The sequence below is a fragment of the Stomoxys calcitrans genome, chromosome 1, assembly GCF_963082655.1.
Source record: "Stomoxys calcitrans chromosome 1, idStoCalc2.1, whole genome shotgun sequence".
Lineage (NCBI taxonomy): Eukaryota > Metazoa > Arthropoda > Insecta > Diptera > Muscidae > Stomoxys > Stomoxys calcitrans.
Genome location: NC_081552.1, coordinates 167992708 through 168017300, shown reverse-complemented (window position 1 = coordinate 168017300; position 24593 = coordinate 167992708). Strand labels below are relative to the sequence as shown.

Below are 24593 nucleotides of genomic sequence, written 5' to 3'. Positions count from 1 at the left end.
TTGTGCCCAAGATATATTCATTTACAGGTTGTGGCAGTTGCCCAACAACAAAATGTTGAACGCACTATCTGTCAAAATCAATGATTAGTACAAATCTGATTTGGAGTATATTACTAGTTCGCGCCATTTTCCGTTGTTTGTTTATGTATCGTTCTTAACTATAATACACACACAGAACCAAAACTCATTGACAGATAGTGTACTTCGCGATTAAAAATTGTACTCAGCTGTTTACGGTGCACTACCTGGTAATTATGTCATGGTTGTACCCAAATCCCACTAGAACGTCAAATACTTTGTTTGGATCTAGGCAAATTTGTACAAGGTAAAGTCATTAGCCCAGCTGATGGAATTTTCCAATTTCAAAGTTGTATTCAAGAACACGAGCCCTTGGGCTTGGAAATATTACGCACACTCACACATGGCCCAACCTAGTTTTAAAGCTCTTTTATTAAAATTTTCACAATACGAGGGATCAAAAAATTCTGTCAGAATTTTATACGAATGTAATATAACGTTATTTCCGATTCTTCGTTGTCCTGGATAGGTGTAATTTTCATACAAATTTCATTGCACTGCACTATATAGTACGAAAATAAAACACAGCTATTGCAATTTCAGACTTTTCACACGAACAACTCTCAAAACACACTATAAAAAATGATGACGAAGATAACGCGAACACATTCCTTATAAGTGGTACTGATTTCTATGAGCAAAATTAGTAGCGACATGTCGCTGCATCAGGATAAATTTCGCAAAATGGTAATTGCAAATGTAATTAAATGCTCACGAAATGCGCCGAATAAACTCTGCTTCAATACTGTTATCTTTGTTGTGTTGGTTGTTGTTGTTGTAGCAGTTTATTGTGTACTATCTTTCGTCTGCTTGATTCTGTTGAGTGTCAAGACCCAGGAACTCCGCGACTAAGATGGGGTGCGGCCACAGGGATCTGGGTCTGAGTCGAGTGGGTCTGGCCGGGCAGTTAAACAGGTGACGTGTATCGTGCGGTCCCTGGTTACAATCGTGACATACATCTTGCACGTCGACATTAATCCTAGCTCTGTGGGAATTGAGGCGGCTGCATCTGCCGGAACGTAATTGAGCAAGAACCACTCTGGTTTGCCGGGGGAGGTCGATTTCTTCGGGTGCAATTGGTGGCGGCCGTTCTCCAAGGACTACATTCACCCGGTAGCCAATTAACGCGTCTGCTACCGTGTCTGCATGAATGTTGTTCAGACCCGCTTGATCTAGAGGTTCTCTCTTGTAACGCTGGACCTCACGCTCTAGATCGTGTAGATCTACCTTAAGGCTTCTGGGCGGTGGGTATCTATCCACAAGATGATGATTTGGATGATTTCTGCGATAACAGCCCAAAAGGTATTGCTTAGACAGCATGTAGTTATGTCTTCGCACTGGTAGGATCTTTGTCTCCTGATGGAGGTGGTCCACATGAGAACTGAGGAGACAGCCCGTCGCAGTTCGGAGGGCGGCATTCTAACAGATCTGAATACTATTCCACTGCGTGTCACAAAGTTGATGAGACCACACTGGCGCTGCATAACTTACCACAGACCGGCCAATTGCTTTGTACGTGGTCAGCAAGGTTTCTTTGTCTGCACCCCAAGTGCTGCCAGCGAGTGACTTGAGGACCTTGTTTCTACTTTTGACTTTATTGCAGATTGCTGTGGCATGTGGGGAGAAAGTGTAAGAGCTGTCAAATGTGACGCCAAGTATTTTGGGACACTTGATGGTCGGAATCATTTCTCCATCGACCATAACAGTCAGCTCAGTATTCACCTCACGCGTATTTGTAGTGAACAGTGTGACTGAAGATTTGGTGGCGGATATCTTCAGATTTCTTGCAGCGAAATATGAGGCAAGCTCGTTGAGGTAAACGTTCAACCTATCGCAGATGTCATCAATGGGTGGGGGGCCTGATGCCATGATCTTACAATCGTCCGCATATGATACGATCTCTATGCCGTCTGGAGGAGGTGGGATGGAGGATAAGTAGAGGTTAAACAGAGCCGGAGATATCACCCCACCTTGGGGAACTCCCTGTTTCACTCTACGGTGTTTTGACTTCTTATCCCTAAATTCCACAAATGACTGGCGGCCACACAGATAATTCGCGGCCCTACGTTTCAGCCCTTGCTGGAGGGACGTGTTGGCGATGTCCTCAAATAATTTGGCATGGCTGACCTTGTCGAATGCCTTCGACAGGTCCAGTGCCACGAGGACCGTCCTATCACATGGCCTGGGTTGATTGAAGCCACGGCAAATGTGTGTGGTGATGGCATGCAAAGCTGTTGTTGTGCTGTGCAGTCTCCGAAATCCGTGTTGATGCTCGGCGAATGGAAATTCTCCTACGAGGCTCGGGAGGAGTAATGCCTCAAGCGTCTTAGCCACTGGTGAGAGAAGGGAGATCGGTCTGTACGACTCCCCCAAACTCGGGTCTTTACCAGGCTTCAGTAGCGGGATCACTCTGCCCATTTTCCAGACATCGGGAATTATAAGAGTGTTCAAAGACAGGTTGAGGGCAGTAGTAAGGTACTCAACTCCAGGTGAATCCAGATTATTCAGCATCAATGTAGAGATTCCGTCGGGGCCCAACGCCTTGGATGATTTGGCGCCACGGATGACATTCGTAACTTCGCCCACGGTAAATTGTGATGGCTGTTCATCGGCTCGGAGACCACGAATACGGCGAATGGCTCTCCTCCTTGCCCTGTCTCTCTCGGATTGCACAATAAATTGACGGTTGAACAACCTGGCGCATCTCTTCGGATCAGTCACGGTTATCTCGCCAAAAGTGACTGAGGTCCTGTCGTCCCGTCTACCGGGGTTCGAGAGAGACTTAACAGTGGCCCACGGTTTGCCTGCACCGGTGCCTAAGTTACATTGCTCCAAGTGTTCCAGCCACAAATTCCGCTTATGTTCGTTGACTACCCTGTTTATTTCCAGATTCAGCTCGCTGATTCTGGGGTTAGCGGGGTCCATAGCACGAATCCCATTACGCTCGTCTGCGAGTACCACTGCTTGCGCCGGGAAATTGGGTCGCACTTGCGGTATTCGACCGGCTGGTATAAAGCGAGCGGCTGCTGCGTTGATGATGTCTCGGAATTTCCTCTCGGCCACAAGCACATCAGAGGGGGGTGGCAGTTCATTGAAGCGGCGATTGGTATACTCTCTGAAGCCAGTCCAATTGGCCTTCTTGTAATTGATGAACGTCCGGCGCTCAGAGGTTATGAAGTCGGGTAGTCGGTCGATGGTGAGGATTATGGGGAGGTGGTCTGACCCCAAAGAGATGACGGCTTGCCAGGATACGTCACTCAGGAGATCAGGGGATGCAATTGAGATGTCTGGCGAGCTGCTGCACCTCCTTGTAATCCTAGTGGGAGCATCCTCATTCACCGCGCAAAACGTGGAGCTATCTATCTGCTTTGCCAAAGCTATGCCACGCTGGTCGTTACCTAGGGGAGAATGCCATGACGAGTGATGTGCATTAAAATCCCCCAGAACCAGACGACTATGGCCAGATAGCAATCCACTCATGTCGGGGTTGTAGGCCTGGCCATTAATCGGGACACAGCTACCCACCGGCGGTATATACACGTTGTATATCTCTATCTCGCCAGTACCTGACCTGACTGCTACCCCCATACATTCCATGTATGGGTCACTAGCGTCAAGCGCAGGCGAGATAGGTCTATACTGCACAGAATGGTGTATAATGAAGGCCAATCCCCCACCTCCATTCCTTGAGCGATCCTTACGTAGCACATTGTAGCCGTGACAACTGTGCAAGCTGCAGGTGTTAGTCAGCTTTGTCTCCTGGATCGCTGCGACCGATATGCTCTTCCGACTTATAAAATCTACAATCTCATCAATCTTGCCACGCAGTCCGTTGCAGTTTAACTGCAAGAACGATACACTTCCCGGCACTGGCCTGGCAATAGTAGGGCTAGGGTGCTGTCGTTGCATAAATTGCCGTACGGGAGAGGTCGGGGGGGTCACATAGTCCGACGACGAGGACGCCGAAGGCGACGACGGCGACGCTTGTGACCCACTGCTGGCTATGTTCGCACAGCACCTAGCGACATAGCCAGTATGACTATACTCCCGTAGCGAAGTTAGTCCAGAGCAAGAACGGAAATGTACCCACTCCAAGCACCGGTTACACCTCACCGACACTGACCGATGATGAAGGCGGATCTGGCAAACCGAACAGAACCAGGGTCTGGGGTTCTTTTCAATCCCGGCACGGACCAGAAGCGTACGGAGAAGGCACTCCGGGATGTGCCTCTCCCATGACGAAAAAAGACGAACACGTACACTGAGGCGGCAGCCCTTGCCGATGAAGATTCCATCGGGTCAATCCGGTGCGTACAACCGGCTGCCATGGGGTTGTGTTGGTGTTTGAGTTTTGTTTGTGTTCTGATAAAGAAGAGTCCATCGGAGATGGCAATAATTTAATAGGCATTTTCGCTGTGAATGAAGTCAGACTAGGCTTTATGTCAAATGGTTTGTTTACATAGTAGTAGTAGTAAGAGGTAGCGTCATTAGCACAACAACTAAAATCTACCCCCATGAAACTTACACCTTATCTAACACTGTTTTTTACTTATGTGTGGTATCAAATAAAACATCTTATTAAGATTAAAGAAAAAAAACACAGCTGTGTTATCAAGCCTTCGACATTTAGATTTACTGCAAAATCAAAACAAAAATAAAAAAATTGTACATAGCTGCTCGCATGACAGCATCTTATAAGTGCATCCTGCCCCGATTATTATCATTCATGTTGGCTCCTTATCTTCTTCAGTCTAATGTCTGGAATTGTACTACCGTAAATTTTGTCAGTGTTCTTCAGCGCTTTTTGAATTATTTTCGGGGGCAACACAATGAACCATTCCCTGAATGGAGCTGATAGCAATTGATGTTGTTAGACGCGTACCATTACATAACTTAAGTTTAAGAACCATAACTGCATCAAGCACAGAAATCAATTTATTGGGTTGCCCAAAAAGTAATTGCGGATTTTTCATATAGTCGGCGTTGACAAATTTTTTCATAGCTTGTGACTTTGTAATTGCATTCTTTCTTCTGTCAGTTATCAGCTGTTACTTTTAGCTTGCTTTAGAAAAAAAGTGTAAAAAAAGTATATTTGATTAAAGTTCATTCTAAGTTTTATTAAAAATGCATTTACTTTCTTTTAAAAAATCCGCAATTACTTTTTGGGCAACCCAATACAAAAAGCAACAACCAATCCCATGGGAGCCGGTTGGATTTCTTCATCGGCAAGGGCTGTCGCCTCAGCGTGCTACAATACAATAACAACAACAACAAAATAATTATATTGAAGTTTATTTTCATTCGGCGAATTCAAAAATGAATTGACATATAAAGTTCCATCAGTTGTGCTGATGCGGCCACCTTATTAAATACGCCTTGGACTTTACCTTGTATAAATTTGCCTAGAACTTTAAGTGACAAGCGTCGGCGGCTACAGTTGTGTTCTTTATTGTGCTCTCAGAACGATAGCAATTGTGAGTGAAAATATTTGTTTAACTAATGTTTTTTAACGAAACCAAACGTCATCACTATTCCAAAAATTAAGTACGGCATTTCAAGTTCCTGTGTTTTAGCTAAAACAGCAAAAATGTTTACCTTATGGACTTTGATAGAAGCATCTTTGTTGTGCTTGAATGCGGTGTGTGTTTTGCATGAAGAAAGATTCCTTGCTAAAAGTGAGTCTTGAATTTAACTAAGTAAACTTTAACTAACTGAACTAATTTACAGTAGGTTGGGGTGGTCAGCAACAAAACACCGAGTTCGGACAACCAACAGCTAAAGCTCAGATTTTAAACCTAGTAAGATCCATACGTACGGTGGCCAAAAGTATGTGTATTTGTCTTTACATGCCTATTTAGGCTATCATTACTACAATAAATGTTTTTTCTTATTGTTTTTCAGTTCCCCTGATTTTTCTTAATATTGTAGCTGTTTTATTTAAGCTTCTATTGGGCTAACAGACCAAAATGTAGCAATCAAATAAATATCATTTTTTAAATATATATTTTCAAATGTGTGTTTTCCTTTGTAATACTGATTTTACTCGATTTTCTAAAGCTATTGAATATGCATCCAACTTATAAGCAGCAGCTTCCAGTTTGTCTACCGTGTCCGATATCTCATCAATTTGTTGCATCAAAGGTATCTGTAATAAAAACTAGCTAACATAGATTGCTTTTATAAAACTATTGAGGTTTACCAAGGCCTGAAATTTCACGCTTAACTCTGCTGTTGACACAGAGAGGTTCTGGGCAATTTGTCGCATATCAGAATATTTTCCTATGGTGGCCCGATTCATATTTTCCAACAGCTGGTAGTCTTCTATAGGTGTTTGAAGTTCATTTGTTATATACTCCTCAGTTTTACGAAACATTTTCGTAGCTAATTTACTTAAATTTGGATCATGGGGGTCAAGGGCCTCAAAACTACTTGTACTCGTTGATAACGTTGGCCCCCGTATGGGTGAATCTAGTTGGGGGTTATGAGCGGTTTGTTGCTGTTCTGATGCTTGTGAATGCTCTCGATTGACAGAAGAAGCCGCAGGAGAGTTTGTTGAGGAAGATTCACCTTTATTGGACATATTCTGTTGATTTTCTTTTTTACGTTGTATGATGTACACTTCAGGACTAGACTAGAGTTTTTGTTTATTTTTTTAATTCATGTCCATTCACAATAAATTTGAACGAAAACTGAACGACAAAGGTGAACAGTGTTGCCAATAATCCGGGGTTTGATTTCGAATTTAAGCCTAGTACTGAGCCCGACTTTTTGCCCAAACAACAGTAAAAACTCACTGTAAAATAGTGAAAATGCGCATACATTCCGTAGAAGTACTGTTGTTGTTGTTGTAACAGATTGTTGTAGTCACATTTTTATGTGAAGGTGGCGATCCTCGTTAAGCTCCTGTAGGTGAGTAAGCTTGTTCCGGTCCAAAGAGTAGCCATTGGTTATTTAAAGGCGCCAATAGCTCGCCTTGTCATATCGTGCATTATAGACTTAGTATTTGTGCGAGAGCCGGTGCCGCCCGGCCTCTTACTGAGACTCTCCGCTCGATACCGCTGATTGTCCGCGACTGCCTTTGGAATGCTCCACTTTCCGCAACCTGTGGACGCACCCGGTAGCTCGCAGCTAAGCTTCTCGTGACAGCAATGAACACCAAACGGATTGGACCCCAATGCTCCAGTCTGCGTGGTGCTCACAGTTGTACACTGAGGCGGCAGCCCTTGCCGATATAGGACTTCGGGTCAATCCGGTACGTACAATCGGCTGCAAAGGCATTGCGGTAGAAGTACTGATTTCTGTGAGCAAAATCAGTGCGGCGTTATAAATTTCGCATTTTTTCGGGCTAAGGGGACCCCATTATGGCCCTTGTCCACCCAAGTGAAATGACACCGAATTTGGAGATTATGGAAATTACAACACATTGCTACAACAACAACAATGGGGATTTTGCGAAGAGTTCACCCCCTGTTTTTCGGAGGGTGGCGTTTCAATAATTGGAGCCAGTGCTGCCATGTTTTTTTTCGTAAAAAATCGTCAAGATATAGGAAGAAAAAAAACTTGTCCAAATCATCACATTTTTCTTGAAAAAAAAACATAAAATCGTCAAACCTAAATCCGATTTTTTCATTTAGATTTCGCAATTGTTTTTGTGTAGAAGACCTTTGAAAGGCCAAGTAATGCGGGTTGCCCGAATTGATTTATTATTATTTACAACAACACCATAAATAATATATCAATATTAATATTCAGAACCAATATTTCAATTCAGTTTTCTTTAAAAACAATATATCAATCAAAACTTCTCTAGAGACGAAATTTTTATAAAAATTTCTCCGAAGGCAAAATTTAACTAAAAAATTGTTGACTAAAGGCAAACTTTGGGAATGTTAGGTAATAGAAATGAAATTTAATTGATATTTCGATTTTTTCATAGATCTTTTCCTATTAACATATTTATATAGGACTGTCACAGAACAATTAATACTACATCTTAAAAAAGGTGGACTATTTTGGGTCAAAAATCGACATAGTAAAAACCAGACTATTGCAAATTGCAAATTTTGCCCATGAAAATTCCACTAAGGAACAGGGGCAAACTTCTCTCATATCAATGAGTGCAGTCCGATTCAAGTTTAAGCTCAATGATAAGGGGCCTTCTTTTAATAGCCGAGTCCGAACGGCGTGCCGCTCTGCAACACCTCTTTGCCAGCATTGGGAGGGGAAAACCACCGCCGAAAATATTTTCTGATGGACTTGCCAGGATTCGAACCCAGGCGTTCAGCGTCTTAGGCGGACATGCTAACCTCTGCGCTACGGTGGCCTCCAGATTGTTTTCTCTCTGGATTTCATAAATAGTAGAAGGCTTTAAATCCATACCTTAGGAAACGGAAAAAATAACATTTATAAGGACCCCCCTTAATGTTGATATCTATCTTCCAGTGCCTTTTCATCATAAGGTTTGCTTATCGCGAACTAAAATTCAATTTTACAATAAGTCATTTAATGAATCTCACAAAGTTATCCACAACTAAAACCGTGATAAGAATTTATAAATGGGGTATATTACCCGATGGTTTAAGTTTTAAAACGATTTTAAATGAATACAATAAAAAATGATAAAGACCTTTTCCAAAGTAAAAAACCGCAATAGAATCGTATGTTTACACAAATGTCGCAAATAGCTCGCTATCATATTTAGAACAAATGAATTTTATTTAGTCCAATGCTTATATCGTCATGTCGTTGTTGAATGAAGATCGCAAGTTAAAACATCTCTTCGATGGATCTGACTGGAATGTGTATGAATTAAAGATACTGAACTTAGGGGTCGGTGCACCGGGAACCGATTTGTTGCAGCACTGTGCAGATATTTTTCGACAGGCTACCGAACATCGATTGGTAAGTTTTTCAAGGTCAATACTGGTCAACATTTGTAAAATTGGCATTGCTGTGGTATTGCAGAAAATTGATAACGAACGCAATTCTTCGATGTTATTTCAATATGGACCGACATCAGGGACATATGAAGCCAGGTTTCAGATTGCAAAATATTTTTCACAAATGTACAAAAGCGAAGTGAAATGGTAAGTTATTTAATACAATCCACTGCTCATTTAATATGATTGAATTGAGTAGATCTACAGCTAAGTTAAACGATTTTATATAATTAAATTACATATCAGATTTAAAAATAGTAAGTGGTCATGTTTTGAAAGAAACCAGAAACAATTGGATCTCAATCTGGACAATATCCTGTTTAGTGTGTTACAAACCCTAAGTTATAACAACTTATACATTTCACAGTATTGCTCTAAAATAAGACAAACATTTAAATATCATCTGTTGGGTCTATAAATTTGAACAAATATTTACTTCGCGCAAAATATAACCTATAAATTTAAATAACCTATTAACCTATTAAATGCAGCCGTTGAGTGAAGCGGACGTGTTTTAATTTCGCTCCTCAAAGAAAAAATAAATATATATTCGTATCTCGGAATAGGTACTACTTATTACGAAAAAATTTTAAAGCCTTATGGAGTAGGCTAGAAATGAACTCCAAAGACTCAACATCTGCGGTGGCGGCGTCAGATCGTAGCGTGTTGTCTTCCCCTCCTATAGGTGTGGGTGCCTTGGCACCTGTAGTCGAGAGTAATGCTTCAAGCGCACAACTAGTCGTCAGACTAATTAATAAGGAAGAGACGGATAAACCAGAGGGATGCACAGTTCGTCGCCAGCCTTTAAGTAAAGCTGGTGTTTCTGACTCGGATTCAGACAGTGACTGTGTCAATGCAACAGTCATCGCAGCCGAATCGAGAGATGAGGGCATCGGGATAACAGCAGAAGTGAGCGATGGCTTTGCTAAGCTCACAAGCAGACCGAGAAAGCGATCCGGTGCTGACAACAACAACAACAACAACTGAAGAAGAAAAAGAGCTCCCCGCTTTGAAGTACTCTGGGAAAACCAAGCCAGCCAGCCCGCAATGGAGACTCCAGACAGTGTCCTGCGGAGATAGCCAAAGTTGGAACAGAAACGAAGGAAGCGCGCACGGGCCCTGAGTCTTCATGGAGGACTGTGACTTTCAAAAGGAGGCCACAGCCATCACGGAAGGGGGAGATGGTCGCTGAGAATGGTAAGGAGCCGCCCTCTTACGCCAGAGTGGCAAGGAAGCACAACAGAGATGAGCTGACTTATGTAGTCATCAATATCGGCTGTGCATCCGGTAGGTTTCCACCAGATCATCGGTCCCAAGTGGAGGATCAGGTTAACGATCGGATTTTTGAACATGTGTGGAACTCTGTAGAGAGTCCACCCATACAAATGATGAGCTGCGAGTTTAGAGGGGACATATTTACGCTGCGTTTTGCGTCGGCGGAATGTATTGATACCGTCAAACAGCTCGTCAGAGGTATTCACGCTCCTTGGGAGGGCGCAAAGCTCGACCAGATGAGAAAGATGGACTCCATCAAGGGATGGGGCAGTAAATTTGCGACGGAACGCATGTTGGGATTCTTGGGCAAGCAAAACGAAGGTTTGGTCGCAGAGAAGTGGGAAGTCTTCCACAGGGAGGAGAAGGAGGAAGGAACTCTCTTTGTGGTTGGCATTGATCAAGTCTCCGTGACAAGTTTGGCTAAGACTAAAGGCATGATGCACTACGGAAGCAAAGCTTTCCTTTTCAAGATTGGGAAGACTAGGATATGTAGAAATTTTCGTTCTGCGACATCAGACCGTGCAGTGGCAGGTGACTCAATACCGCCTAACAAACAGGGGGCCGACAACGAGACAATCACAGCATCTCTCAATATTGGAAAGACTAGGGGAAGCTATGATCCTAATACTAAAATATCAGGCAGTGCAGTGGCGAGAGACCCAACACAGCCTAAAAAACAGGAACCCGACGACGGACCCATCACCGACCTAAAGATTCGAAATAATGGAATAGGTAAAGATCCCAATACTGAAACATTAGGCAGCGCAGCGACAGGAGTCTCAATGCAACCCAACGAACAGGGTGCCAATGATGGTACCATCACCTACTCCCAAGAAGCATATTTACTTAAGATTTGGAAGGCTAAGATAGGCAAAGATCCTAGTATTGAAACATCAGGCAGTACAGGGAATGGAAACCCAATAAAGCTTAACGAACATGGACCCGACGATGGAACCGTTACCGACTTTATAAAAAGTAGGAAGACTAGATTAGGCAAAGAACCTAAAACGATGTTGTTGTTGTAGCAGTTAATTGTGTTCTATCTTTCGTCTGCTTGATTCTGTTGAGTGTCAAGACCCAGGAACTCTGCGACTAAGATGGGGTGCGTCCACAGGGATCTGGGTCTGAGTCGAGTGAGTCTGGCCGGGCAGTTATACAGGTGGCGTGTATCGTGCGGTCCCTGGTTACAATCGGGACATACATCTTGCACGTCGGCATCAATCCTAGCTCTGTGGGAATTGAGGCGGCTGCATCTGCCGGAACGTAATTGAGCCAGAACCACTCTGGTTTGCCGGGGGGAGGTCGATTTCTTCGGGTGCAATGGGTGGCGGTCGTTCTCCAAGGACTACATTCACCCGGTAGCCATTTACCGCATCTGCTACCGTGTCTGCATGAATGTTGTTTAGACACGCTTGATATGCCGCTTGATCTAGAGGTTCTCTCTTGTAGCGTTGAACCTCACGCTCTAGATCGTGTAGATCTACCTTAAGGCTTCTGTACACAAGATGATGATTTGGATGGTTTCTGCGATAACAGCCCAAAAGGTATTGCTTAGACAGCATGTAGTTATGTCTTCGCACTGGTAGGATCTTTGTCTCCTGATGGAGGTGGTCCACATGAGAACTGAGGAGACAGCCCGTCGCAGTTCGGAGGGCGGCATTCTAACAGATCTGAATATTATTCCACTGCGTGTCACAAAGATGACGAAACCACACTGGCGCTGCATAACTTACCACAGACCGGCCAATTGCTTTGTACGTGGTCAACAAGGTTTCTTTGTCTGCACCCCAAGTGCTGCTAGCAAGTGACTTGAGGACCTTGTTTCTAAATATTTTTGACTTTATTGCAGATTGCTGTGGCATGTGAGGAGAATGTGTAAGAGCTGTCAAATGTGACGCCACGTATTTTGGGACACTTGATGGTCGGATTCATTTCTCCATCGACCATCACAGTCAGCTCAGTATTCACCTCACGCGTATTTGTAGTGAACAATGTGGCTGAAGATTTGGTGGCGTATATCTTCAGATTTCTTGCAGCGAAATATGAGGCAAGCTCGTTGAGGTAGACGCTAACCTATCGCAGATGTCATCAATGGGTGGGGGGCCTGATGCCATAATCGTACAATCGTCCACATATGATACGATCTCTATGCCGTCTGGAGGGGGTGAAATGGAGGATAGGTAGAGGTTAAACAGTGCCGGAGATATCACCCCACCCCACTCCCTGTTTCACTCTACGGTATTTCGACTTCTTATCCCTAAATTCCACAAATGACTGGCGACCACGCAGATAATTCGCGACCCATCGTTTCAGGCCTGGCTGGAGGGACGTGTTGGCGATGTCCTCAAATAATTTGGCAGGGTTGACCGTGTCGAATGCCTTCGATAGGTCCAGTGCCACGAGGACCGTCCTATCACATGGCCTGGGTTGATTGAAGCCACGGACAAATGTGTGTGGTGATGGCATGCAAAGCTGTTGTTGTGCTGTGCAGTCTTCGAAATCCATGTTGATGCTCGGTGAATGGAAATTCTCCTACGAGGCTCGGGAGGAGTAATGCCTCAAGCGTCTTTGCCACTGGTAAGAGAAGGGAGATCGGTCTGCACGACTCCCCCAAACTAGATTGTGAAAAGACGAGGCTATTACTGAAAGGAAGCAAGAAGGAGGTCAGTATAGCTATTGGTATCATAACGAGACACATAGGACTTACGAGTTCACACATGTAAAATCGGTGCGGCAAGTGATAGCATGTGTAGGGTATGCGGGGAAGATGATGAGACGTTGGAGCATTTCCTTTGTCATTGCCCGGCTTTCGCATCCAACAGATACCGGTATTTAAGTGGAGACACAATATCAGACATGAACCAACTTAAGGGAGTGGTATTGAAAACAATTAAGGATTTTGTAAGTAGCACGCAATTCCTAACTTTAAATTTTCTTTTTAGAGGTTACTTTATAGTTTTTAGAGCGCACAACAAGCCGATTACCTGCTTAGGTCTATGTCCATAGTGGCATGGGGCGGATTAATATCTGCACCCTCTTTTCAACCTAACCCAACCTGTTAAGGATCCTAACTCAGGAATTTGAAACCGTCCGCTACGCTAACGATGTTATATGATTTCTAATGGGTAGGGACCCGAATCAGCTATTCAGAAAGGGTCCTTGAAATGGCATTCGACTGGGCTGAACCAAGAAGTCAATCCCGTGGCAGCCTGTTGTACGTACCGGATTGACCCGATGCATGTGGAGGTGGCGATCCTCCTCAAACCCCAAGCGAGCAAGCTCGTTCAGGTCTAATCAACCGATCGCCGCTGAAACATAATGGCCATTGGTTATTTAAAGGCGCCAATATCTCGCCTTGTCGTATCGAGAATCATAGGATCTCAGTATTTAAGCAAAAGTCGGTGCCACCCGGCCTCTCACTGAGACTATCCACTCCATACCGCTGATTGTCCGCGACTGCATTTGCAGCTACTCTGGATGGAGAATTCTTCTATCCGCAACCTGTGGACGCTCCAGGTAGCTCTCAGCTAAGCTTCTCGTGACAGCAATAAACACCACACAGATTGGACCCCAATGTTCCAGCCTGTGTGGTGCTCATAGTTATCTTGGCACGGGATGGAGACCTTCATCGGCTACCGCCACAGTCAACAACACATTGCTACAACAGCAACCAAGGGGTCTATGTTAACCCAGAGAAAAATGAAATCTGAGTTTACGAAAAAGATGAAAGTGGACGAATTTGATCCGCCACGGAGGCCACCGTAATGCAGACCATGTCTGTCTATGAGGATGAACATCTAATGATGACCACATTTGTGAGCTACTACGCCATGTTAAAACTTCTCCCCAAAGAGGTGTCGCACTTTGGCCCGTCTTTCGGACTCGGCTATAAAAAGAAGGTCACTTATCATTGACGTTGTTGTTGTTATCGTAACCATGTTATGGCCGTTGGTCATTTAAAGGCGCCACTAATTCGCCTTGTCATATCGAGTATCATAGGCACTCCGCATTTAAGCAAGAGTCGGTGCCGGCCGGCTTCCCACTGAGACTCTCCACTAGATATTGCTGATAATGAGATGGTAAGAAGTTGCAGCATTTCGCATGTAATCGGCTTTTGCGGCTAACATATTTTGGCACTTAGCTGGGGACATAATACCAACTGTGGGGCGTGGAATGGAGAATTATTAATGGGCAAAGGCGGATTAATATCCCCACCTTCTTTTCAACTTAACTTTACCTTAAAATTTGTGCAAAGGCAAATTATTTAGGATAAAGTTATAAATTGCCTAGCAACAAAGTGTGTAAACCAAACACTAAATTAAACGACGAAGAGCTCTTAATCTTTTTTGTTAACCCAATAAAAAAAAATCACATTCGATTTATAAAGACAATATATTTTTCATACTCGTTTCACAGACTTTTCATAGAAATGTTGGCCAAAAAAAAAAACTGTTAAGGAAGTTTGTTAACACGTGGAATATATACTTCGGGGACAACTGCTATCTCGATCAATCGCCAAATTTCCACAGCCCACAGAAGTTTGATTTCATTCCTAATTTTCTCTGACATTCGTTTATTTATCCAATTCCAGTGGCAATATAGAAGGCTTAGGCCTATAGTCGAATTACATTGTAGCATAACCCAAATTGATTACTTATTTACTAAAGGAAAATTAATTTAAATTATATATACTCAGGTTCATTTGTGGTACCCGAAACACAACATGATCGAAATATTTTTTTTTTAAGCCAACTAGCATTTCTCAAGATCAACGCAATATTCTCATTACAAATGTCTCTACTTCCTTAGGGAACCTTTTGTTGTAAACAGCAACAAAATATTCGATTTTGTCAATTCCATGGCAGCCGGTTGTACGCACCGGATTGACCCCATGCAATCCTCATCGGCAAGGGCTGCCGCCTCAGTGTACGTGTTCGCCTTTTTCGTCATGGGAGAGGCACATCCCGGAGTGCCTTCTCCGCACGCTTCTGGTCCGTGCCGGGATTGAAAAGAACCCCGGACCCTGGTTCTGTTCAGTTTACCAGAACCGCCTTCATCATCGGTCGGTGTCGGTGGAGTGTAACCGGTGCATGGGGTGGGTACATTCCGATCTTGCTCTGGCCTAACTTCACTACGTGAATATAGTCATACTGGCTATGTCGCAAGGTGCTGTCCGAACATAGCCAGCAGCGTGTCACAAGCGTCGTCGGACTATGTGACCCCCCCGACCTCTCCCGTACGGCAATTTACGCAACGGCAGCATCCAAGCCCTAATATTACCAGGCCAGTGCCGGAAAGTGTATCGTTCTTGCAGTTAAACTGCAACGGACTGCATGGCAAGATCGATGAGATCGTGGACTTTATGAGTCGGAAGAACATATTGGTCGCAGCGATCCAGGAGACAAAGCTGACCAACACCTGCAGCTTGCACAGTTGTCACGGTTACAATGCTACGTAAGGATCGCTCAAGGAATGGAGGTGGGGGATTGGCCTTCGTTATACACCATTTCGTGCAGTATAGACCTATCTCGCCTGCGCTTGACGCTAGTGGCCCCTACATGGAATGCATGGGGATAGCAGTCAGGTTTGGTACTGCCGAGATAGAGATATACAACGTGTATATACCGCCGGTTGGTAGCTGTGTCCCGATTAATGGCCAGGCTTACAACCCCGACATAAGTGGGTTGCTATCTGGTCATAATCGTCTGGTTCTAGACGATTTTAATGCGCATCACACGTGATGGCATTCTCCCCTGGGTAACGACCAGCGTGGCATAGCTTTGGCAGAGCAGATAGATGGCTCCACGTTTTGCATGGTGAATGAGGATGCCCCCACTAGGATTACGAGGAGGTGCAGCAGCTCGCCAGACATCTCAATTGCATCCCCTGATCTCCTAAGTGACGTATCCTGGCAAGCCATCATCTCTATGGGGTCAGACCACCTCCCCATAATTCTCACCATCGACCGACCACCCGACTTCATAACCTCTGAGCGCCGGACGTTTATCAATTATAAGAAGGCCGATTGGACTGGCTTCAGAGAGTATACCAATCGCCGCTTCAGTGAACTGCCACCCCCCTCTGATGTGCTTGTGGCCGAGAGGAAATTCCGAGATATCATTAACGCAGCAGCGGCTCACTTTATTCCAGCCGGTCGAATACCCCAAGTGCGACCCAATTACCTGCTATGGACCCCGCTAACCCCAGAATCAGCGAGCTGAATCTGGAAATAAACAGGGTAGTCAACGAACATAAGCGGAATTTGTGGCTGGAACACTTGGAGCAATGTAACTTAGGCACTGGTGTAGGCAAACTGTGGGCCACTGTTAAGTCACTCTCGAACCCCGGTAGACGAGATGACAGGACCTCAGTCACTTTTGGCGAGATAACAGTGACTGATCCAAAGAGATGCGCCAGGTTGTTCAACCGTCAATTTATTGTGCAATCCGAGAGAGACAGGGCAAGGAGGAGAGCTATTCGCGAAGTTACGAATGTCATCCGTGGCGCCATATCCTCCAAGACGTTGTGCCCCGATGGAATCTCTACATTGATGTTGAAGAATCTGGATTCATCTGGAGTTGAGTACCTGGGCAGTGATGAGTAAATGGGCAGTGATCCCGCTACTGAAGCCTGGAAAAGACCCGAGTTTGGGGGAGTCGTACAGACCGATCTCCCTTCTCTCACCAGTGGCAAAGACGCTTTAGGAATTCTCCTCCCGAGCCTCGGAGGAGAAATTTGCCGAGCATCAACATGGATTTCGAAGACTGCACAGCACAACAACAGCTTTGCATGCCATCACCACACACATATGCCGTGGCTTCAATCAACCCAGGCCATATGATAGGACGGTCCTCGTGGCACTGGACCTATCGAAGGCATTCGACACGGTCAACCCTGCCAAATTATTTGAGGACATCGCCAACACGTCCCCCTAGCCAGGCCTGAAACGATGGGTCGCGAATTATCTGTGTGGTCGCCAGTCATTTGTGGAATTTAGGGATAAGAAGTCGAAACACCGTAGAGTGAAACAGGGAGTTCCCCAAGGTGGGGTGATATCTCCGGCACTGTTTAACCTCTACCTATCCTCCATTCCACCCCCTCCAGACGGCATAGAGATCGTATCATATGCGGACGATTGTACGATCATGGCAGCAGGCCCCCCAACCATCCTCAACCTCAACGAGCTTGCCTCATATTTCGCTGCAAGAAATCTGAAGATATCCGCCACCAAATCTTCAGCCACACTGTTCACTACAAATACGCGTGAGGTTAATAATGAGCTGACTGTGATGGTCGATGGAGAAATGATTCCGACCATCAAGTGTCCCAAAAAACTTGGCGTCACATTTGACAGCTCTTACACTTTCTCGTCACATGCCACAGTAATCTGCAATAAAGTCAAAACTAGAAACAAGGTCCTCAAGTCACTCGCTGGCAGAACTTGGGGTGCAGGCAAAGAAACCTTGTTGACCACGTACAAAGCAATTGGCCGGTCTGTGGTAAGTTATGCAGCGCCAGTGTGGTTTCGTCATCTTTGTGACACGCAGTGGAATAATATTCAGATCTGTCAGAATGCCGCCCTCCGAACTGCGACGGGCTGTCTCCTCAGTTCTCATGCGGACCACCTCCATCAGGAGACAAAGGTCCTACCAGTGCGAAGACATAACTACATGCTGTCTAAGCAATACCTTTTGGGCTGTTATCACAGAAACCATCCAAATCATCATCTTGTGGATAGATACCCACCGCCCAGAAGCCTTAAGGTAGATCTACACGATCCAGAGCGTGAGGTTCAGCGCTACAAGAGAGAACCTCTAGATCAAGCGGCATTTCAAGTGGGTCTGAACAACATTCATGCAGACACGGTATCAGACGCGGTAATTGGCTACCGGGTGAATGTAGTCCTTGGAGAATGACCGCCACCCATTGCACCCGAAGAAATCGACCTCCCCCCGGCAAACCAGAGTGGTTCTGGCTCAATTACGTTCCGGCAGATGCAGCCGCCTCAATTCCCACAGAGCTAGGATTGATGCCGACGTGCAAGATGTATGTCCCGATTGTAACCAGGGACCGCACGATACACGTCACCTGTTTAACAACCCGGCCAGACCCACTCGACTCAGACCCAGATCCCTGTGGACGCACCCCATCTTAGTCGCAGAGTTCCTAGTTTTTAAACACTCAACAGAATCAAGCAGACGAAAGATAGAACACAATAAACTGCTACAACAACAACATTCGATTTTGTATCACATGCTCATTTCACTATTTGATTTCAGAAGGATTCCAATGTTAAGTGGCGAATTTATTGTAGAGCCAGGAATAAAGCCAAATCTGTTATAAGAAAGGTTAGAAGGGAAGCGAATGTACTGCAGTTTGAGGGCAATAAAAGCACAAAGCAGTTATGGTCGTTGTTAAAATCCAATGGACTTGGCAGTTGCAAGTCGTATGAATGTGATTTGAATGTGGAGGATTTGAATACGACCTTTAATAAAAACCAATTGGACTCCCAAAGTAGTTCTCTCGGGGAGTATGACTATAGTGGTTTTGCTTTTCAACGTGTGGAGTTATGGGAGTTGGATAAGGCATTTTCTGCCATTAAGTCCAATGCAGCAGGTGTAGATGGTTTCTCATTAAAATTTCTTAAGAAAGTCTATGCTCTTGTGTATTGTCATCTGTTACATCTTGTAAATTCTATTTTGTTAATTTCTTCTTTTCCGTCCGATTGGAAATTAGCCAAAATAGTGCCCGTTGGGAAGAAACAGTCTTATCACGCTCTGAAGGTGTTCCGTCCGATTTCTATTTTACCTATTTGTTCTAAGATTGTCGAGCATGTTATTAAATGTCAAATGTCTGGCTATTTGGAAAGTAATCGTTTTATTTGTGATACCCAGTGTGGATTTAGGCGAGGTAGAAGTACAGCCTCATTGTTATTGGGTTTGACAGATTCTATCCGGTCAAACATAAGTGGATCACGATTTTGCGTGCTATTGTCTTTAGATTTGGAAAAGGCATTTGACAGAGTGGATTATGGCCTTCTTCTTAGTAAATGAAAGTCCGTTTATAAGTTTTCGACCAGTGCATGTACATTGTTATGCTCGTATCTTACAGGTAGGAGCCAGTTTGTTTGTGTTGATGGTAAATGTAGTAGTGTTCTTTCTGTAAGAAGCGGTGTTCCTCAGGGTTAAGTATTAGGTCCACTTCTTTTTGTGTTATTTGTCAATGATGTTTTTTTTTTTCCGGATTGTTGGTGCACTCCATTTGCATATGCTGATGACATCCAATTGCTTTTTAAGGGTGATAACCGATTTTTGAATGTTTTTCAGACGAAAATAAATTTTGCGATGGAGTCGTTACGTGAGTGGATGGCGGAGAATAGGTTCAGTGTTAACGCTTCTAAAACTAAAGCCCTTTTTTATCTTCGGGCTGTCACAATCATGTTAGTGTTAGATATAATAATGTAGATATTGAATTTGTGCAAAGCATTGATTGTCTTGGTGTTCAGCTGGATGACAGGCTTCGGTTTGATCGGCACGTTAGTTCCGTGGTGTCTAAGGTTAACTTTTCTTTAAGAAGCCTGTATACCACGAGTTTATATTTACCGCTCTTTGTGAGGGAGCGTTTGGCGCAGGCTTCGGTTTGATCGGCACGTTAGTTCCGTGGTGTCTAAGGTTAACTTTTCTTTAAGAAGCCTGTATACCACGAGTTTATATTTACCGCTCTTTGTGAGGGAGCGTTTGGCGCATGCATTAGTTTTGCCGGCCATTTTATATTGTCTGGAGGTGTACTCCAGTGCGTCGCAAGGGAGCATGCATCGTATTCAGGTCGTTTTTAACAATATGATTCGTTATTCGTTTTGTTTACGGTATAGGTCGTCGTGTTCATATAACTCCCTATGGTTGTGATTTCCCGTCGTATGTTAATTATCGTTTGCTTTTGTTTCTTTTTAAGTTATTGAAATGTCGGTCTCCAATTTTTCTTGTTAATGAATTTAATTTTTGTCATTCTACCAGAACTAATCAGTTGGTTCTTCCGAGGGTAGATAACTTTTTGAGTAGTACTTTTTTTGTAAGGGTTGCAGGTTTGTACAACTCCTTGCCTACGGATTTAAAGAATTTCAGTTTTTCGACAAGATCTTTATCAAATCGTCTTCGTCTACACTTTCAGCGCTTTTAATTTTTGTGTCAAATTGTCAACAACTTTAACGGAATGTTTTTATCGTGCGTATTATTGGTAATTTATTTATTTTTTGATTTTAGTATTACTTATTTTTTTCCATTTTGTTTATTTCTTTTTTTGTTAAGTGATCTTTTTTAATTATTTTTTTTTCAAGCTCTTTTGTTTATAATTCTTGATAATTTGTTTTCAAAGCCAAAAGTATTATTGTGATTTTTTTTTTGTATATTTTGGTTTAAGTATTACTTTTTTTATTATGCTTTAATCATTTTTTTAATTTATTACGTTGATCTTTTTTGAGTAGGATTTTTTTTAATCAGTTACTGCTTATAATTTTTAGTAATTTGTTTTTTATTTGTTATTTAGTTTTATCTAGATTCAGAAAGTGTTAAATAGGTTAAAATTTTTTCCAGTTTTTTGAGTTTTTTATTTTTAATTGAGTAGTTTTTTAACTTATGTTAGAAAAAGTACGTCTTATGCATAGTGTGATTATTTATAGGCCTGATGGCTTCGCATTGCATGAAATGAAATAAATAAATAAATAAATAAAAAAAACCTATTATAACAAATTTTTGTAGCTATTTAGGCTGATGGTCATAGCGGCCAAAGCTTTTTTTCGATCCTTTGATCATATATTTGTTGTACGTTGGAACTTATAGCAAAATAAATTAATAAAATGTATATTTCTCTTTTTTTTAGTGAAGATCTAATAGTTACAAGTGGAGCAACTCAAGGATTACACGTAATCTTGTCAACATTAGTCGATTTGAATGGGTTCATATTCGTGGATGAAGTTACTTATATGCTGGCATTGGACAGCATAAAACAGTTCCACACGCTCACAATCATACCAATTAAGTTAAATAATGATGGTGTCGATTTGGACGATTTGGAAGAGCAATTGAAAGAGAACTTGTTTAAAACAACTAAAAAGGAATTTTGGGGCATGTATTATACAATACCAACCTATCATAATCCAACGGGAATTCTTTTCTCTTCGGACACCTGTAAAGGTTTGGTGAAGTTGGCGCGAAAATATGACATTCTGATAACATGCGACGATGTTTACAATATTCTGTACTATAATGATACAAAAGTTCCAAAACGTCTTTTTGATTACGATAACAAAAGCGACAAAGACTATAGAGGTCATATTATTTCAAATGGAAGTTTCTCAAAAATTCTTGGTCCCGGTGTTCGCCTGGGTTGGTTGGAATTGCCAAAGCGAATGAAAAAAGTCCTAGATAGTTGGTAAGAAAGACAATTAAATAAAGCCTTGTAATGAATTTAAATTATTTCTCTACATTTCAGTGGTATTATTAATAGCGGGGGATGTTTGAACAATTACACCTCGGGTATAGTAGCCAGTTTATTTGAGTTGGGTTTAGCTCAGACTTACATACAACGTATGTATGCAGCCTACAAAGAACGTATGCTGGCCACTTGTGCTATTTTGGAAAAAGAACTGCCCGAGAGTTGCAAATTGGTCATTCCCGAAGGAGGATATTTCATATGGATCACTTTGGATGGTAATTGCTGTGCATCAGAATTCCTTAAATTTTGTATGGAAGAAGAGCAAATATTTTTCATCGTTGGTTCACGATTTGCTGTGGCATCAGACAAAGCTTCAAATTGTCTTAGACTATCCATTGCCTTTCATAGCAAAGAGAAGCTAGAGGATGCTGCTAGAAGATTTTGTTTGTGCCTTAAGAAATTTTTGAAAAAATAATTTGTAAATTTAATGCCAAACAAGTAAATAAATCTTCACATTTTATTAAGCATTAATATCTGGTACATCAACATATTATGAAACATGCTGTTTCCGGTGCCTGTACAAGTCAATATTTCTCCAAAATCTTTCGGGACATTCTGTACATTTTATAGTTTTGCCGATGGTATGAATAGCCAAGTGTTGTTTTAGATGACATGACTGCGAAAAACTCTTAGAGCAAATATGACATATGTGTTTACGTTCATTCTGGTGTTGACTAAGAACATGTTTTTTCAGATGATCTAGTGTAGAGAATTGTTTGTCGCAAAGTTGGCATATGTGTTTCTTGTTTTGAGTATGGACTATGCGCAAATGTTGTTTCAGTTTTAAAGTAGAACTAAATGCCTTGCCACAAAAAGGACAATTTACGCAAGTAGCTGAAGTGCTTTTACTGCAAATGCTTCTTTTATGCAATTTAAAATCGTTGGAAGTAGGAAATGTCTGCTGGCATATCTGGCATAAGAAGACACTTATGTTGTGACTCTCGGCCAAGTGTTGGAGTAAAGGTTGAGGGTTTTGAAATGGTTCAAAACATTTGGGGCATTGAAAAGCTTGAGTGTGGGTTTCGCCGTTATGAGAATGTGTAGTTTGAGCGTGCAGCATGTCAGTCAAATGTAAATCTAATGCCTCCCAACATTCCGAGAATTGGAAGGAATTTTCGTTTGAGTGCGCTAAGAGGAATTCATCTAAAAATTCTTCATGCATTTCCAAATCCATGTCACCTTCGTCCTCATTTTCCAGAGCATGAGCCGGCGCCTCGTTACTACACTTCTGACCAGTATGACTAGATTCAAAATGTTTCTTTACATCATTTTTTGTGGTCATAATCATCGCTTCATCACATTCTCCACAAAAGTATTGTAGAAATGAATGATTATGTGTCTTTTGAATATGTCTGGTCAGATAGCCCTTGGAGGTAAATAATTTGTCCTCACACAGGCAGCACAAAAACTGTTGCTCTGGATGTTGGCTGCTTTCATGATTTGCCAAACTGGTTGCCGCTTTAAAACACAAATGACAATATTTACATGCAAAGACTCCGTTTATGTTAAAAATGTTACAAAACCCAAATTCGTGTTGGCGCAAGTGTTTAAAAGATTTAAAACTTTCAGCACATTCTAAACACTTGTATAGACGGGAATGAGATGTTCTGCTGGCGCTGTTGTCAATCTCTATGTGCGCTCTACGATGTTCTGTTTTTGGTAGAATTGGTTTAAAGGTCGTTGGTTGGTAAAATTGGTTACAAGGCCTATTATATTCAACAGAACACTCCATACTGTCAACAAATGCACATTTTCTCGCCTTGCTAGAATTTGACTCCGATTTATTGGCATTCATTGTTAAAAAAGTCTGTCGGATTTGTTGTATAAAACCATAGTAATCATGCAATTGTTTTATACATGAAGGACAAATTAGACTGCATGGACCTGTAATAATCTATTTATTCTTTAGAAATGTACCTACTTGGAAACATTATATAGCACTCTAATACATACTTCTTGAATGTCAGGGGGAAATATCTGAAGTAGTGTTTTAGTCGGTACGCTTCGACCTTCATATGAGAAGACATATTCGGAGATTTTAAACGTTTTATGTTTTCTTGAACAAAAGTTACAACAATCCATTTTGGCACAGATGTTTAATTACAGTCGGTCCTTTAGTCTTTACAAGATTTTGTAAACAATACTCTCCTTAATTTGGTTGTTTTAGCTGTTTTTGGGTTTTAAGAGTAAAAAATTGCAGCCGAGCATGGTACAATTACGAGATAGTGTCATTAGCAGAAAAATACAAATCTACCCTCAACGAAAATACCTTGATTGTAAATGTTGTACAATATATGCAAATGTCAAAGTGGTTTTAGAAGTAAACCATGGTACAATTAAGAGATAGTGTCATTAGCACAACAACAAAACTACCTTGAGTGGCAAATGCCGTAATTTGAAATGTCAAAGTGGGTTTAGAAATAAACTTTAATATATAACTTATCTTCTCCAAACATGTTTTATATTTGTATATTCATCATAATAACATTGTTTTGTTGCTTAAGTGTGAAATATCGGAACATATTTATAAGATTTTAGAAAAAAACCACAGCTGTGTTATCAGCCTTTGGCATTTAGATTTACTGCAAAATCAAAACAAAAATAAAAAATTTTCCTCAGCTGTTCGCACGACCTCACCTTATAAGGTCATCCTGGAAGTAAAGGTTGTTTACTAACTTATCTTCTTCAAATATGTTTTAATGTTGTATTTTCATCATTATAATACTCTTTTATTGCTTATAGCTGGTACTACGTTATTTTTGGGGGAACAATTTCCTAAAATCTTTCTTTTTGTGGTTTGACAAAGTTACC

The 24593-nt window shown here is 42.3% G+C and overlaps 5 protein-coding genes across 7 annotated transcripts; 3 read left to right on the top strand and 2 right to left on the bottom strand.

Annotated features, from left to right (window-relative positions):
- The first annotated feature begins 5542 nt into the window (after positions 1-5542).
- LOC106085453 (immediate early response 3-interacting protein 1) lies at positions 5543-6080 on the top strand. Its single transcript, XM_013249707.2, has 3 exons — positions 5543-5753; positions 5806-5904; positions 5980-6080. Exons 1-3 carry the CDS (start codon positions 5666-5668, stop codon positions 6033-6035), a joined length of 243 nt encoding a protein of 80 aa, XP_013105161.1. The 5' UTR covers positions 5543-5665; the 3' UTR covers positions 6036-6080.
- On the bottom strand, positions 5631-6750 carry LOC106085452 (biogenesis of lysosome-related organelles complex 1 subunit 2). The gene is made up of 2 exons (XM_013249706.2): positions 6278-6750; positions 5631-6223 (listed from the first exon to the last, which is right to left on the bottom strand). The coding sequence occupies exons 1-2, from the start codon at positions 6656-6658 to the stop codon at positions 6086-6088; spliced, it is 519 nt and encodes a 172-aa protein (XP_013105160.1). The 5' UTR covers positions 6659-6750; the 3' UTR covers positions 5631-6085.
- A 1771-nt stretch (positions 6751-8521) lies between these two features.
- LOC106085466 (uncharacterized) lies at positions 8522-22253 on the top strand. Its single transcript, XM_013249731.2, has 5 exons — positions 8522-8735; positions 8800-8979; positions 9043-9164; positions 21168-21719; positions 21780-22253. The coding sequence occupies exons 1-5, from the start codon at positions 8694-8696 to the stop codon at positions 22195-22197; spliced, it is 1314 nt and encodes a 437-aa protein (XP_013105185.2). The 5' UTR covers positions 8522-8693; the 3' UTR covers positions 22198-22253.
- On the top strand, positions 9173-14340 carry LOC131998552 (uncharacterized). 2 transcript variants are annotated; one of them, XM_059370997.1, is made up of 3 exons: positions 9173-12046; positions 12142-13193; positions 13249-14340. In XM_059370997.1, the coding sequence occupies exon 1, from the start codon at positions 10199-10201 to the stop codon at positions 11315-11317; it is 1119 nt and encodes a 372-aa protein (XP_059226980.1). In that variant the 5' UTR covers positions 9173-10198; the 3' UTR covers positions 11318-12046; positions 12142-13193; positions 13249-14340. The 2 variants fall into 2 exon arrangements, with proteins under 2 accessions (XP_059226980.1, XP_059226979.1); XM_059370996.1 differs by having other exon boundaries at positions 9173-13193.
- LOC106085465 (zinc finger protein 135) lies at positions 22226-24022 on the bottom strand. Of its 2 annotated transcripts, none has more exons than XM_013249729.2 (2): positions 23736-24022; positions 22226-23676 (listed from the first exon to the last, which is right to left on the bottom strand). In XM_013249729.2, the coding sequence occupies exons 1-2, from the start codon at positions 23862-23864 to the stop codon at positions 22273-22275; spliced, it is 1533 nt and encodes a 510-aa protein (XP_013105183.1). In that variant the 5' UTR covers positions 23865-24022; the 3' UTR covers positions 22226-22272. The 2 variants fall into 2 exon arrangements, with proteins under 2 accessions (XP_013105183.1, XP_013105184.1); XM_013249730.2 differs by having other exon boundaries at positions 22226-23666; positions 23736-23824.
- Between the last annotated feature and the right edge of the window lie 571 nt (positions 24023-24593).

What these genes read in the sequence shown, in the direction of transcription:
- LOC106085453 (XM_013249707.2), top strand. Translation starts at nt 5,666, where the DNA reads ATGTTTACCTTATGGACTTTGATAGAAGCATCTTTGTTGTGCTTGAAT. An exon ending in AGAAAGATTCCTTGCTAAAA is followed by an intron (nt 5,754 to 5,805) that starts GTGAGTCTTGAA and finishes ACTAATTTACAG; the next exon opens with TAGGTTGGGGTGGTCAGCAA. An exon ending in CATACGTACGGTGGCCAAAA is followed by an intron (nt 5,905 to 5,979) that starts GTATGTGTATTT and finishes ATTGTTTTTCAG; the next exon opens with TTCCCCTGATTTTTCTTAAT.
- LOC106085452 (XM_013249706.2), bottom strand. Translation starts at nt 6,658, where the DNA reads ATGTCCAATAAAGGTGAATCTTCCTCAACAAACTCTCCTGCGGCTTCT. An exon ending in GCGTGAAATTTCAGGCCTTG is followed by an intron (nt 6,224 to 6,277) that starts GTAAACCTCAAT and finishes TTTTTATTACAG; the next exon opens with ATACCTTTGATGCAACAAAT.
- LOC106085466 (XM_013249731.2), top strand. Translation starts at nt 8,694, where the DNA reads ATGATAAAGACCTTTTCCAAAGTAAAAAACCGCAATAGAATC. An exon ending in TAAAAAACCGCAATAGAATC is followed by an intron (nt 8,736 to 8,799) that starts GTATGTTTACAC and finishes AATTTTATTTAG; the next exon opens with TCCAATGCTTATATCGTCAT. An exon ending in AGGCTACCGAACATCGATTG is followed by an intron (nt 8,980 to 9,042) that starts GTAAGTTTTTCA and finishes GTGGTATTGCAG; the next exon opens with AAAATTGATAACGAACGCAA.
- LOC131998552 (XM_059370997.1), top strand. Translation starts at nt 10,199, where the DNA reads ATGGTCGCTGAGAATGGTAAGGAGCCGCCCTCTTACGCCAGAGTGGCA.
- LOC106085465 (XM_013249729.2), bottom strand. Translation starts at nt 23,864, where the DNA reads ATGGATTGTTGTAACTTTTGTTCAAGAAAACATAAAACGTTTAAAATC. An exon ending in TTCCCCCTGACATTCAAGAA is followed by an intron (nt 23,677 to 23,735) that starts GTATGTATTAGA and finishes AAGAATAAATAG; the next exon opens with ATTATTACAGGTCCATGCAG.